At 35.3% G+C, this 15164-nt stretch overlaps 2 protein-coding genes across 3 annotated transcripts; both read right to left on the bottom strand.

Annotated features, from left to right (window-relative positions):
• Positions 1 to 773: 773 nt before the first annotated feature.
• Positions 774 to 5349, bottom strand: LOC132190636 (protein PHOX1). The gene is made up of 3 exons (XM_059605676.2): positions 2731 to 5349; positions 2373 to 2635; positions 774 to 1230 (listed from the first exon to the last, which is right to left on the bottom strand). The coding sequence occupies exons 1-2, from the start codon at positions 4715 to 4717 to the stop codon at positions 2487 to 2489; spliced, it is 2136 nt and encodes a 711-aa protein (XP_059461659.2). The 5' UTR covers positions 4718 to 5349; the 3' UTR covers positions 774 to 1230; positions 2373 to 2486.
• A 1362-nt stretch (positions 5350 to 6711) lies between these two features.
• LOC132189018 (calcium-binding EF hand family protein) lies at positions 6712 to 12207 on the bottom strand. Of its 2 annotated transcripts, XM_059603486.2 has the most exons (8): positions 11911 to 12207; positions 11734 to 11801; positions 11156 to 11379; positions 10897 to 10980; positions 9955 to 10168; positions 8604 to 8709; positions 8413 to 8513; positions 6712 to 7244 (listed from the first exon to the last, which is right to left on the bottom strand). In XM_059603486.2, the coding sequence occupies exons 1-8, from the start codon at positions 12143 to 12145 to the stop codon at positions 7029 to 7031; spliced, it is 1248 nt and encodes a 415-aa protein (XP_059459469.2). In that variant the 5' UTR covers positions 12146 to 12207; the 3' UTR covers positions 6712 to 7028. The 2 variants fall into 2 exon arrangements, with proteins under 2 accessions (XP_059459469.2, XP_059459468.2); XM_059603485.2 differs by having other exon boundaries at positions 8413 to 8709.
• Between the last annotated feature and the right edge of the window lie 2957 nt (positions 12208 to 15164).

The raw sequence follows: 15164 nt of genomic DNA, 5'->3' as shown, positions 1-15164 counted from the left end.
GAAATGACTTATAACATCTTTTCGATTGACCTAGGAAGTAGAAATTCAAAAAAAAAAAAGTTTGAGGGAGTTTTTTGTTTTCACTGACTTAGGGATTTATTATATATTTAACCTTTATTTTTTAATCCACGAGTAATGTTATGCTTCACACCTATTTATCACATTCATTTTCTATTGGTAAATGTTATGTGTTTTAAATAGCTTTTTATATCCGTCACTTAAAATAAAAAACAAAAGAAATGCTATTAAAATAGTTACTTTAGCAGATATGAAATGAGTGTAATTCACATTCTAACAAATTCTCTCTATTCCGTGCTTTACTTTCTTTAAATATTATTTTCATTATTTTTTATTATTTTCTTGCAACAATCATCCTTGCAACTTGCAGCTCACGGTGCCTTGTTAATATGTTTAGACGGTGTTTTTAATTTAAAAATTTGTTCGACATGAATGTAGTTTTGAGTATTTTAGATTATTTCTTAATGTTTTTATTTTAAAAATTAACAAACAAAAAAAAAAGGAAAAAAGTGTTATCAAACAAATGATCCATTAGCCAACTAGGTTTCCATCAGTTTAGAAAATATTATCCCAATCCACCATCATGGGCATTCACCAAAACAATTCTTTGAATGAACTAAAATTAAAAAGGCAAAACTACAGAGGCTCCTTCTGGGCATCATAGCAACAAAATTACAAAGAGAATTGGTTTCCAGAACATTTTACAGGCCAAATGGAAGTGAAAATAGCCACACCCATCAGTTGAATTCCAAAAGTAAAATAAAATTCTTTATTTCTCAGCAAAATACAATTGATAAACATAAAAAGACTAATCAAAACACACTTGACTGAATTATTTCCTTGTTATCCAATCCCATTCATCTGGACAAGATATGACAAATTCAGCAAAAGAAAAAAGAAGAAAGAAGCCAGTGTACTCCTATATGAAAGAATACTCTTTTCTGCTATATAAAACCCACAACTCACAAGTGAGCAGACAGACGAATACCATATACAATCAGATCCAATCATATACCCCTATCTCAAACTGTGAACAGCTGAAATTGCTGTGAAAAGAAAGGAAGAAAAATGAATTCCCAGAAAAATGAATGACATAGTCGGCTTCAAGGCCCTGACTGACACACTCTCATTCAAAACCAACATTTAGACATGGTCGTCCTTTGCTCCCATAGCAAAACAACGAGCTAAAAACACAATAATCCATGCAAAAGCCTGCATTGACAGAAAGGACCAAAGAGAACATGTTTCAATCAGTCCAGTTATGCTAATTTTGCTATTGGCATCAACATATGGATCGAGAGAAATTCTAATTCAAAATGAATTTGCAATATATATTGAGAAAAAAAAATACAGCAAATGAAAAATGAGAGATGTAGGAGCTATTAAGGAAAGAACAAACTCATGTGGTCAATAAAGTACTCAATTTGCTGTTAGATTCCAACAACACCGCCATATCGATCCAACAATATCTAGCAAATGTTGTCTACGCTCAAATGCATCATAAACCAACAAAATGTCTAAACATCCTTCTAACTTAAATCAAGGGCTTCTGTACATGCCAAAGGAACCTCCATCTTTTATTAGTCCTCTTTGGCCTTCCTCATCAGTCACCCACTTAAATCATGTCATTAGTAGTGAGGAGTTCCATATCATTATAACAAAAAACTAAAAGTAGAGAGAACTTGGCATCCAATCATGTCAGTACTTCTTCGGATCTTCTGGAATCCCATCAATAACTTATTTGTGTCTAATATACATATAAAAATCTTGTAAAGCATTATTAGCATTGTTTGCCAATTATTACTTATCAAAAAAAAGCATTGTTTGCCAATTATTAATGTTGATTGCCGTTCTGATTACTTTCATTTATTCCAAGTCATTCTACCAATTACAATCAGTGGTGGTTTGACATATAAGATTAATTAGTGATAGATAAATATTTATACATCTAATTAAAGCAAAAAAAAAAGAAAAAAGAAAAAAGAGAGAGAGAGATACATTGATATTTTATATTAAGAGAACACAAAACCCCATCCAAAATCCCAATGCAAAAGGTTTTCCTTTACTACACTCAAGTAAAATCTATTTGAGGATATGTGTATTGCCATCCAACCCATGCTTGCTAAAAATCATATTTTTAGTCAAAGATAAGCATTCAAAATTTTAGTAGGCTGTGCATACATTCTCTTAAAATTCAAGTGTTTAAATTTGATTCCATTTTCCTCATGAATGACGGTGAGGTAGTGCATAGCATGCAATGGTTAAACACTTAAAAAAAAATAATAATAAATAAATAAATAAAAGAATTAGAGAACTCTTTAACTCAACGAGCAATGTGATAGACATAGGCTTACCTATCTTAATTTCGCAAAGACAGCGCTTTTGAAGATTGAACTAAAGGAAGCTGAAGCATTTGCTCAATGCCCCTAAAGAATATGCAACCATCAACCGAAAGAAGAAAAAAAAAATCAAGCATGCTCCAAGACAGAATGAAGCTTTGGAACCCGCCTACGAAACAAAGGTTCAAGCCGAAAAGATGGAGCCCCAAACTGCCACCTCTTAGCATCGTACATCTCATTCCAGGCTTGAATTATCTCATCAATTTTGAATCCAAGACCTGCATGGTTGTAGAGTATTCAAATGTTTCCAGTAACCATGACCGAATCTGTAAGGATATACAAGACAATTAAGAAGCAAAATTTTACACATTACCTTCCAAGGCTGTTTCATTAGAACTGTGGTTCTTTACCATAACAGCTATATCTGTTGGAGAAGCTCCCGCAAGTTCAAACTTCTCAACCGCAACCTCTAAACACTCTTCCCAAGTTGGTAATTCTAGCTTATATTCCACAATTGAACGCTCATAAAGCAAGGTGCCCCATAAGAGGTATATCTGTGATTTCATGTTCGCAGCCTGCTCTGCAGCTTCCTCGGCAGAAATATCTTGAAATAGACCATCCAACCCCATTTTCTGCAAATTTTCTTCATATTTCTCTGATTTGGAGATTCCATTTAGACGCCGCTCCTCCAACTCTTCCAACATCAGCATGCCTTTCTCCATGCTGTCTTCAGCCTTGTTATATAGCTGTAAGACCTCTGAGGAAGGCCCAGTCTCTAATTCAGTCTTTCTCCCAACTGCATAGTACCAACAGAGCTTTGACTGCTCAAATTGCTGTTGCCCAAGTGCAAGATAACCTTCATAAAAGTCTGGTTTGATTTTTAGAGCTTCTTCATACTTCTTTTCAGCCTTCACGTACTCTTTATGTGCCCACTCATATGCAGCCTTAATCTGCTCAAGTACAGATTCCCTCGAACTATCTTCTGATAGGAATACCCTCTTCCTTGCCCTGGACAAGTGAACATTCCCCCAATTGAACAATGCCAAAGCTGCCATCTCTTGGAACTTATCTGCAGCCATTTCAAACAGTTGTTGAGCATCCTCATTTGTCACAGTGTCCTCCATAGCCTCTGAGTATAGCTTCATGCCTAGCTCATGAAGATCCAAGTACGAATCAGAATCAAACCCAACATGGTTCTTGAACAATCGTGCAAACTGCATAATCCAGTCCTCAATAGTAGACAACCCTCTTTCAACTTCTTTTCCGTTCCCCACATCCCCATTTTCAACAAGATTACTTGATTTACTACCATTCTCATGCACCTCCTCCTCATCGTTCATTCCCTCATAGACCGGCTCCTGATCAGCACTTACTTCTGCAACATACAACCTAAGAGACCCTTCTGAGTCACCAGATGATTCAGCCAACCTCAGCTCATCCGTAGTAGTGATTGTAACCAAATCACCCTCTTGATCCCTGTACTTCACAAGAACACCCTTCAGTCCTGGAAACCTATCCTGAATTATCTCCCTTACCAACTTCATGCTACAATTAACTGGTAACTCCCCCCTCCTAATATCCTCCCCAAACACCAACTTCACTGTCTTTGTAACCACTTTTTGTTCCTTAACAGGCTCCATAACTACTTTCTCTTCCTCCACTGTCTTCGCAATCACTTCCTTATCCTTAACAGCACTCACCTTCTCTTGCACAACCGCCTTATCCTCTGCCTTCAATTCATCTCTCCTACTCTTCTTCTTTTTTAATTTCTCTTTCGCCACTTTACCCAACTTTAAAGCACTGGGCTGCTCCACATGAGTCAAACCAATCACTTTCTCATCAACATCAATACCCTTTTCGCTAATCGTCTTTCGCAACCTCTCCAGAGTCTCCAAAGCCGTAATATTATTAGGTTCCATACTCAAAACAGTATTAACATCTCTCAACGCCAAATCCAATCGATTCAAAGCCTCATAACACCTGCCTCTCTTCAACAGTGCTTTACTAAATTTCTGCGACACTTCTAAAGCTAAATTGCATTCATTGATTGCTCGAGGGTACTCACCGAGACCCAATTGCATATAACAAGAAGCCATATTGCAACGCAGATGTGCAACATCAATGTGAGTCCTAGGTAAGAGTTTGAGGGCCTTTTCATATTTCAACATGGCGCCCTCGTGGTCACGCTTGTAAAAGAGTTTGTTACCTTCTTCTTTGAGCTCTTGGGACATGTTGATGAAGATTGCTGTGTCCTCATCCATGGCTTTCGAGGTTCGATCGGAGGGCTTGCTTGGCTTTCCGTTTGCATTGCCATGCTTTTGTTCTAGCTGATTCTTCTTCTTCCCTGTTGGCTTTCCCATTGATGAATTCGACAAAAGTCAGAAACGAGAGAAGCAGCCCCTCAAAATCAAAGCTTTACAAGCTTTAATTTCTATTCCAATCAAAGCCCTCTCCACCAATTAATAATAGCCATACATATACAAGGAAGAAGACCCTGTAAGCAAGCAAAACCAACTTGACTGGTTCATACAAATGGAAATTCAAAATTCAAAAAAAAAAAAAAAAAAATCAACATAAAGGAAAAATTATCCAAAAGGTTGACGCCGAAGAAGTCTGAATGAATTCTAATCAAAACCCACAACAGAAAATCATGCAAATATAAAAACCAGGAACAACCCAAATCCCAAAACCCAATTTCACAAGTTATAGTAACAATAAAAGAATAAAATCTCTTTCTGTCTACTTTCTCCGTCTGAATAAGAGTTTGAAAAGAGAAAAGCTAGTCTCAATCTTTCTCAATGGAGATTTGGGATTTGAATTGATTCTATACGATAAGCTACGTCTTCTAGAGGAAGCGTGTGGACGATAATGGTGTATCGGGTTGCAGAGGGAATGTATGGAAATAACAGACATTTTCTGTGCTTTAGGGTTTCCCGGAACACAGGGTCAACTCACCGCCCCCAAGTGGAAATAGAATTCCCCACCTCCCGTAGACGCGCGTGATGTCGATAATGGCGTATTGGAGGTTTTGTCTTTCTTTAGTAGTTGTTTTGCCGTGTCTTGCAAGCGCCTAAAAGAGGTTAGGCCTATCACCCATTACGCCAGAGAAGCAAGGGACAAGACAACCATGTTTTCCACCTGTAATTTTTACTTTTAACATATTTTAAAGAGATCAAAGACTCGGTGAGTTGTTTTTTTTTTTTTTTTTTTTTTTTTTATACTTTCGAATATTCGAGGAACATGTTCGATTTGTTTTTCGAACATTATGAGGAAATGATCGATTAGTGTTTTTTTTTTTCCTTTTTTTTTTTTTAATTGAATAAGAAAATAGTTACAGTGAAGGATCTTTCATATTTCTGATCCGAATGAAAGAGAGAATAGGAGATTATCTGGAAATGCTTTCAAAAAAAGATCGGAAGCGACCCATTTACCTAAAGCATGTGCCAAAAAATTAACATTAAAAGACACTTTCAAAATATTTCAACTTTAAAAGGAAAATAAAACCAAACTAACATAAGCTATACAATGAGCAAAGTTCCAAGAGAAAAATAAGGATGGTTTGTTTATAGCTAAAACCAAGAGCATCATCCCTTTCCAAGGCAAGTAAATTGCAACCCAAAGAAGAGGCTAAACGGGTAGCCAGCAAGACTACAAGGGCTTCACCTTGAAGGGCATCTATACATAGGAGCTTGTGGGTGGCTCCACCAACAATATCACCCCTTTCATCACTAATCATTTGATAAACCTTTCTAAGAGATTTTGGTATAAAGTGACATAAAGATAAAATGAATTTTGAGCTTTTTATGAGAAAATAAAATAAAAAATGATTGTTAATGCTTTAACTTTTTTTTTGAGAAGAAAGGAAAAAAGAGATCAGTAAAATGAATTTTGAGCATTTTATGAGAAAAAAAAAAAAAATGATTGTTAATGCTTTAACTTTATTTTGAGAATAAAGGAAAAAAGAGATCAGTAAACATGCCCTCCAGGGATGAAATACCAAAATAGGCTAAAAATACAGTATATAATATTACTGATTGACATTTTTTTTAGAGCATGTGATTCTTACATACATTTTAAAATACATATAAAAATCATACTAAAATTTAATAGATTGAATTGTAAAAAAAAAAAAAAAGGAAAAAAAAGAAAAGTCCTTTTAACCCTATTTAAAGGACAAATTTGTGGTAAATTTTTTACTTAAATTTACTTTATTTTAAGCGTAAGATGAGGACAAAGAGAAAGTTAACTCCATCTCTCTCTCTTTTGAACCTTGAAAGGCAAGTTAATACAAATCCTCATCATAACTACGAATATTGGAAGTGAACATAAACATGCGTAGCTTAGGAGTAGGACAAAGAGAAAATGTACATTTATGCTATAAAATGTCGTATACTTCATTGTTACGAGTTCAAAGTTTGATCCAAGCACTTCTTAAGAAATAAAGTTTACCCATTCATTCCATTTACAAAAGGGTCAAACCTTCAAGCTATCAGAATCATTCTTCAGGGCCTATGCATTCTCACCTAGGTAGGGATCAAGAAAGCAAACGTGAAGCCTCCTATTAACAGAAATTGCCTAATTGAGTAAATTTACAAGCGATTGGAATCCTTCGGATCCATCAGAAGCATCCTTGAGCAAACTTCAGAGACTACGCACAGGCACAGGTGTGTGTCACGAAAGGAACCGTGAAAAGGAGAAATCATTTGAGCGGTTCCGGAAGCACGACAATAAGCCCGGGACTCCTTCCTCCACAGGTCGGGTGATATCCCTTTCCCGTTTGTACAAGACTCTCACAAACTCATCATAGGTTAAATTTCCATCTCGATTGGTGTCAAATACGTGGAAAATTATTTCAACCACATTATGAGATAGGGATAAATTACATACCTGATATTGCATAAACAATTGCATTAAAAAGAAAAGAAAAGAAAGGGGGCAGAAAGCAATTTCAGAATTCACTAGGGTAGATAATCAATTTCAGAATTCACTAGGGAAGATAATCAGGAACCAAATCAGGACATAAATTTAGCAATAAGGATAAAATACGATAGATATATGCAGGATGCAGCAAAAAAAAAATCCAACAAATAAAGAAATGGATGAAAACTTAGCAAAATATGTTTGCATTTGGGAAATTTCAGTTTTCTACGGGTTTTATTATTAAAGAAATGCTATACACCACATTTTTATCCTATTTTGCTGATGTGGCACTATCAAACAACCCTTAGATCAGCAGTCATTGCTTAAAATAAAAAAAAATAAGGACTAATTGACAGTGTTACATTAGCAAAATAGGATAAAAATGTGGTGTATAGCATTACTCATTATTGAATTGTTCAAAAACCTTACACCGCATACATAAAAAATAATGAGTTCAACAATTATGTGCAATATATCTTGGACAAAATAATGATTAGACAGAATCTCCCATCATAATCTTGACAGGATTGCCCAAATCTGCAAAGGAAACCACAAATTTTTTTTTTTTCATGTATTTATAAAAATGACATATGCTCATTTATGTCAGGCTTACATCAAGCCAAAAGCTCAACACCCCTGGTTATTAGAGTCCTAACCATCCTTCAAACGGGAGCATCTCAGTCTGGTTTAATAAAATGGACTTGCACAATAATATCAAACACTAGGAACTCAACATACATAATGTTGTGCAGTCTTGTTCAAACATGCAGCAACCACCGTGCTATTCATTTTAAACAAGGCTTGTGTGACTATTGATGCAGAGGTCTTCCAACAAATTTAACTTAAAAGAAGTTTTCCAGCAATTTTGAGGACCTTTTTTTTAGGAAGTAATTGGCCCCAAAAACTCTCCCCTCTGTCATTTAGTTATGATGATTTTTTTGTTCACTTTTCTCTTTCTAGTTAGGTATTTTCTTTTCTATACTTCCAGTATACTGAGAAACGCCTTAGGCTTTTAATAATATTGGATTATTACTTATCAAACAAAAAGAATTCTGAGAACTTTCTCAGAATATACAAACATAACCACAAGAATAGGAAAATCAAATAAACAAGGAGAAAATAAAAAGTATCGTACTTGGGATGCAGCTCGTTGAAAGTCTTTTCTTGTTAACAGGCCATTCACTTCTCCAAAACTGAAAAGGGCCAAAGAAAGTGGCTCCAATTTTCTACGTAGCTCTGCAACATGTTTGAACTCCTCAAATGTAATGCGAATATCACTAAGTTGCGGAACATTGTTCAATTCATCAACCCGATCAAGCAACTTGCCTAAATGACTCATGTCAGCAGAAGCAACCATGGACAACGCAAAGTCCTTAGCTGATATAGTTCCTCGTAACTTGTAGTCATAATGAGCAAACTCCAATCTCAGAATCTACAAAATAAATTATACGTTCACATAGATGACTTGAAGACAGCATCTAGGAGATAAAAACAAACTTTGCAGAATCAAAACAGTTAAACTTAGAGTGGTTACATAAAAATAAAAAATTGGGAAAGTTCAGACGCAATTTCCCCTTGTGCAAACTAATCATATATTTCAAGTAATCCCTCCCCGTAAAAATAAGCATGAAAACAATATCGATGTGTTATTAGCCTCTGAAAAGTTTGAAAAGAGAGGGGGGAACTGATGCATAAACAATATTATTAAATAACCACCAAGTAAGACATGTTTGTCATCCAATATATTTCTAAAAAACCTTTGATGAGGAAGAGAAGAATAAAATGCCCGTGAAAATTTATTGATTTTATGAGAAGCCATTGCTCAAGCAGTGTACCTAATAATCATTCAAGTACTCACACTAAGCAATGTTTTCATTAGAAGCTGCAATCAGTATAGTACCTTTTCTTTTAATTCATAAGAAAAAAAATCATCATAGCAATAATAAGGCTGTTGTAGCATAAGAACAATCCAAATACAGGCAAGATTGAAAAACCCCCTAGCCATACAGCTTTTCAATTTACAACCAAAGTTCTTCACATTAGCAGTAATTGTATTCGCTTCTGCGGTGATGCATTTAGCACATACAAGTACATATGCAAATAAAAGGACAGTACTGCTGTCCACCTATATTTGATGTTCCGAATGTTCATTTTATTCCTCATCAACTTTGTAGACATTAGTAGCATTTCTCCCTTCCTGGGGTGATGCACATTAGCATATACAGACTACATTCAAGAGTAAAAGGACAGTACCAATTGTAAAAAAACGTGATTTCATTTATGGTTTTTGTTTTGAAGTCAGAACTTACTACAAGTATTACTACTGCTACAGTACATCATTGATTTTCATCATCCATTCCATTCATTAACATGTGAAGCCACTACCCGTAGTTTTCCTTATAATTTGCACAATGATGAATCATAAAATGAAATCTGTTTTGATCTCTATCTTTCAGTAATCAGTTATTGCCAGAGGCCCAATTACAAAATAAGGTATCTTCATCTTAGATGGTTTTATTTCACTAATTCTGGCTCAATCTTAACCCTTTTATTACTTAAGTTAGGATTGCTAATTTAAGGTTTCACAAACCTAGTGGCAACAAGCGAAGTGGCCACTATTGATAACAAAATAAGTTTCAAAGCTATTAACAATTTGGAGAAGGGGCAGGCAACTTACCTCATCATGCAAATCCCGCATAAATTGGAAAAATTTATCGTGTTGGAGGCGTTCCTTTCCATCCTTACCAAAGAAAAACTCCACCAGGCCTCCATTTTCTACAGAACCACGAAATTTTAACCCAGTTCGAAGCCCTTCCCTGTGATGAGCCCCTTGTCTATGATGAGCTCGCATTAAAGCCATCACTTTCTTGAATTCTTCCTTATCTATCTCCCTGCATATGGATATAGAAGGTCAAAGATGTGAAGAAGAAGATGAACAGGAAAGAAGAGCAGCCTGAAGAGTTAAGTAAATTGAGTAAAAGATTACCAATCTAGAAGTCAGCATGCATAAAATAATACTTTAAATATCAGTAGTTCTAAGTTAATGATACTTTTAAAAAAATCAGTCATTTTTAAGTTTTGATGTTGTTGTATATTTTATGAGAATGAAATTGCTCTTAGTCGCTTCAAAGAATAATCATCAAAATAACTTATCAAAAAAGAATAAGTTACTTTTTTTTTTAACTTATCAAAAAAAAAGAATAATACTTTAAAATTGCAGTCATAAACCCCATGAAGACTGCTTCTGGTTGGACTTATTGCATTGACATATTGAAATAAAAAATATCAATAAGTAGTAATGGAAAATGATTGTAGAGAAATACAAAACTATTGCAATTCTAAATTCTAAACGTCCAAGGCTTCCCTTCCCTTTACAGTCAAATACTAATCATCAAAATAACTTACTACTAGATAACCAATGGCAGCCAATAGATCAGCTCCATGTGTGTGAATTAACGCCTTAAACTGATAATGAAGTTTAAAAGTGACAAGTGGACCATACAAGACCCAAAAGCAAAAGTAACAATTTACAATAAGCATATTAATGCTACTGAGTAAATGAAACCTCCATCTTGCGACTAAATAATATCAATATGCAAAAGGATTCATTACTACCAACCCATTATTGTCAATGTCAAACATTTTGAATGCCACACAAAAGCTCGACTCTGGAATGCTGAGTAGCGTCACAAAAAAGATATACCTGTTACAGAGAAAATCATAAGAACCGTACACTCAAAAAGAAGAAAAATTATATAATACACTTACCAAATTACCAAATAATCTATTGATTCGCCCCCACCCAAAAAAAGAAACCCCTAGATCCTCCTTTTATAACAAGATATTGACATAGAAGAGAATAAAAATAGGCAACTCACTCTTTAAAAGATATATGTCCATCATTGTTCACATCAAAAAGCATAAAAAAATCCGAAGGATCACATCGTAAGTCACCAGGGCTCCTTTCTCCTCTCAAATATCCATCTCTAACAAGGTTGGACTCTGATGGAGGGAAAACAGGAACAACTGCCCGCATTAGATCTTCTGGTGTCATAAGTAATTCTCCTTCCGGTGACGAAAAAGATGCAAAGTACTCAAAAACCTGCATGCAAGAGTGGCAAAAGACATTGTCAATAGGATTTGTATTCACCAAAAAACAAAACCTCAAAAACCTTTTTTTATTAACCCAATGTACTGTATAGGCTCTAAGTTCAAGTAGAAGTAAAAGTATACAAGTAACAATAACCCAAACAACTTTATAACCAAGTATTAGCAAACGATCAATCCCTATACAAATTGATGAAGGAAACAATATAAATAACCCTATACCAAGATTTTCAAGCTGAGTAACACAAATTGATGAAGGAAACAATTTAGCTGGATATTAATGCCGATTAACAACATCTCAAATTAGGTACAAAGAATGAAACAATGTGAATTTGTATGTCATGGTCACCTTTTCAGGAGGACTTCGCAACCTGATGCGCTTCTCATAGTTAAAGAAAATCTTTCTCCTATATGCATCTGCAACCACAACAACGAGTAACAACTCAATGAATTTGAATAGCCGATCCAAAAAAAAATCAAACACACCTAAAAAATAAGCATTTGAATAATTATTGTGACCAAATACCTCCAAAGAGGTATTTAGGGCTTTCAGGCAGTGCTAATTTGCGAAATGCAGAGGCAGATTCAGAGGCGGTCGCTGACCAGTCGGCGAAAGACAAAAGAGGCTTCTTGAAGAAAGCGGAATCGGAATCGGAATTGGAATCAGATTCGGAATCGGGGGTGGAAGACCAGTGTAGGAGCCCTAGGCCCGAGCCTATCGTGATCGCCGCAGCCCATTTCAGAGACGGAATGGAACGCATAATGAGAGTGAGATCGGCGCGTCAGTTACAGAGAGAGAGAGACATTTTGCACACACACCAACCAAAAAAAACAAAACGACGAAGACGAAGAAAACGTCCCCGGCTCATGGCCCAATCACGATAAGTAAATGGGCCTGAGCATTTAGCCCACTAAAATTGTATGTTTCGGCGCGTCAGTTACCGAGAGAGAAACATTTTGCACAGACTGCAACACCAGCAACAACAACAAAAAAACCGACGAAGACGAAGAGAAAAGTCCCCGGCCTAAGGCCCAATAAGGATGTCGCGATAAGGAAATGGGCCTGAGCAATTAGCCCACAAAAATGATGTTTTGAACCTTTTTCCCAAAGAGAGCCCTCATTAGCAGGATAGGCTGTAAACTCTTTATTTTACGGCATCCAATATTTGTTTGACACATAAGCTTGGAACACAAAATAAAATACACACTAAAACATTGGATCAACACCTATTCTTCATTATCGACAAAAGGGATGTTGCTCTTTTTTTTCATAAACCATATCTACTTACTTTCGCCTCCTCCACCTATCCACCTATGACCACTGTCAAAGCCACAGCACTGCCTCCTCCTATGTATAAAGCCACTCTTTTTCTGTAACTCACCCTTCTCTTCAGCCCCAACTCTTTCTCCCAAAAAGCCACATGTACATTGTTGAAAATAAAATTACATTACACGCCATTTGATTTTGGGCCTTAGGGCTAATGACAAGCTCACTTGGCTATTAATTGAATAGCATGAAATACAATTCAAGTGGGGTTCTATTGGAATAATCAAGGTCAAGTAATCCTACTCAAAGTCTAAATTGAAATAGGAGCTGAAGTCCAATTCTAGCTCTCAGGACTCCAAAATCAACTCAAATAAGAAGAATTAGTCAAAGTCTACCTCAACTCTTCGGCCTATAAATCAACCCTTATACAAGGTACAAAAACATCTTCTTATACTCTCTCAAACTCTCATACCATACAATACGGAATAGAGCTCGATTAGTCTCATTAAGTAGATAGAATTATTGTACATTAAAGCATAATCTTTTTCCCATAAACTGACTTAAGCATCGGAGTTTTCCCGGCATAGACGCCAGCGAATCTTTTGACGCCCCTATTCTTTTGCAGCTATTTGGAATGCACGATGATGTATTGAAGATTAAGCAAGAACGCTCCGAAGAACGCTTAGTTCACACCATATCGGAAACAGTTAGACATAAAATTGTTCTAACATACATCATCAACAATGTTACTATGAACCCACATCTTTAGGACCTCTATAACCACCTCCATGGCCTTCCAAACCCACAAGAAGACATTAGCTTCTACTCCAATCCAAACCATGTCAATAACATTTTCATTGTCACATGTATTTTCACAAAATGACAAAACAAATGATTGTAAAAGAACAAATGGAAAATAAATTGCCCATATCACAATAAGACAAAACATACGAAAGGATCAATCAGACGAAAAAGACAAACCGATTGGTGGCTCAAGAGTTAGGACAGTGACCTTTGGCAAATACCAGTTGCAGTTTAACCGAAATTAAATGGTTTTGTTTTGTTTTATTATAATTTTTATTTAAACAAAAAAAAAAAACAAACAAACAAAACAAAACAAAATTCACCCAAATGACCGTGGGTCACCTTACCCTTGGAATGTTGAGTTTTTTCTTTTGTTTTTGTTTTTTTTAAGCTTATTTTTTTAACAATAAAAAATAAGTGAAATTAATGTCTAATTAATTAGCGGTATGCCATTTCATACCAATTAATTAATATCACATGACACTATGATGTAACCATAGTAGGTATCACGTCATATAGTTACTTTTTTAAAATTACAAGTATAACATAAAAAAAATTATATAAGTTTAACAAATATAATTTGTAATTTAACGTAAAAGTGCCATGTAGCATGGATGGTGAGTACATGACATATCAAACGAGAGCTATATAACATTAATTGATTAATTTGATATGACATACTACTGCTAATTAATTTGTTCAATAATAATAATAATTGGATGATAGGTTGATAAAGAGAGTTATTTAAAACCCAAGAAAAACTTGAGGACTTTATTGTCGAAATTAAAAACCTAAAAACTAAATTAAAATTGCAAGAAAATTTAGGAACTAAAATTTTTCTCTTAGTAAATTGGATAATATTCCTCGAAACGCTATTTGGTAGAAAACTTTATCCGTTGGAATATCCTTACGCTGAATTCTCCCTCGTCCAAATGTTCAATTTTTTTTTTAATTATGAAAATAAATTATATTAACCAAATATTCAGGTTTCATCCCAACTTGAGCTCACACATTTTTTTTTTTAATAATCCATCAAATTAATATTCTAATCTTATATAACACAATAAAATTTGACAAAACGAACCGCTGACATGAATTTTTATTTGAAGAGAAGCTTAATCTTGTGGATCACTATATAAGTGGTCTTGGGCATGGTTTAAAATAATAAAAATATTAAGGGCATTTTTTGGTGTGCGTTTGAGAGGGTTAAAAGTGCATTTAATATTCAAAAAATTCATTTGAAGAAAAAATTACTCGTTTGGTAAAACAGATTAAAAGTGCTTTTAATGGTTAAAAAATGGCCAAAATGCATTTTTGGCAAAAACTTAAAAAATGAAACTTTTTGCCAAAAAGTGTTTTTTGACTTAAAAGTTCTATTTATGAAATACAATCTCAAACATACTCTAAATACATTTACTTTGAGAAAATAAAAGCAAGTGTGTAGAAACAAATACTAGATTGAGATGGCAACTCAACCACGCCTATCTAGTAGAGTAGTACGGGTGGTGCACATATGCACGGCCACCTCTGACCTATTGTGGTGGTTATGAGGGACCGTGCTGTTATTTAGGGGTGGGCACGGGTCGGTTTGAGGCGAGTTTTGGACTTTTCGGCTACTCGACCTGAGCCCAGCGGGTTTGGAAAACCCTACCCGCTACCCAGATTCAAGTCACCAAATCTGTCGGGTTTCAAGTAGGGCGGGCTGGGTT

Source organism: Corylus avellana, chromosome 9, assembly GCF_965113065.1.
Source record: "Corylus avellana chromosome 9, dhCorAvel1.hap1.2, whole genome shotgun sequence".
In the NCBI taxonomy this organism is placed as follows: Eukaryota; Viridiplantae; Streptophyta; class Magnoliopsida; order Fagales; family Betulaceae; genus Corylus; species Corylus avellana.
This window is presented reverse-complemented; position numbering and strand designations above follow the sequence as displayed.

What these genes read in the sequence shown, in the direction of transcription:
- LOC132189018 (XM_059603485.2), bottom strand. Translation starts at nt 12,145, where the DNA reads ATGCGTTCCATTCCGTCTCTGAAATGGGCTGCGGCGATCACGATAGGC. An exon ending in TGCGAAGTCCTCCTGAAAAG is followed by an intron (nt 11,380 to 11,733) that starts GTGACCATGACA and finishes TCTTGCATGCAG; the next exon opens with GTTTTTGAGTACTTTGCATC. An exon ending in TGCGGGATTTGCATGATGAG is followed by an intron (nt 8,710 to 9,954) that starts GTAAGTTGCCTG and finishes TTTATTTTGTAG; the next exon opens with ATTCTGAGATTGGAGTTTGC.
- LOC132190636 (XM_059605676.2), bottom strand. Translation starts at nt 4,717, where the DNA reads ATGGGAAAGCCAACAGGGAAGAAGAAGAATCAGCTAGAACAAAAGCAT. An exon ending in TAATGAAACAGCCTTGGAAG is followed by an intron (nt 2,636 to 2,730) that starts GTAATGTGTAAA and finishes ACAACCATGCAG; the next exon opens with GTCTTGGATTCAAAATTGAT.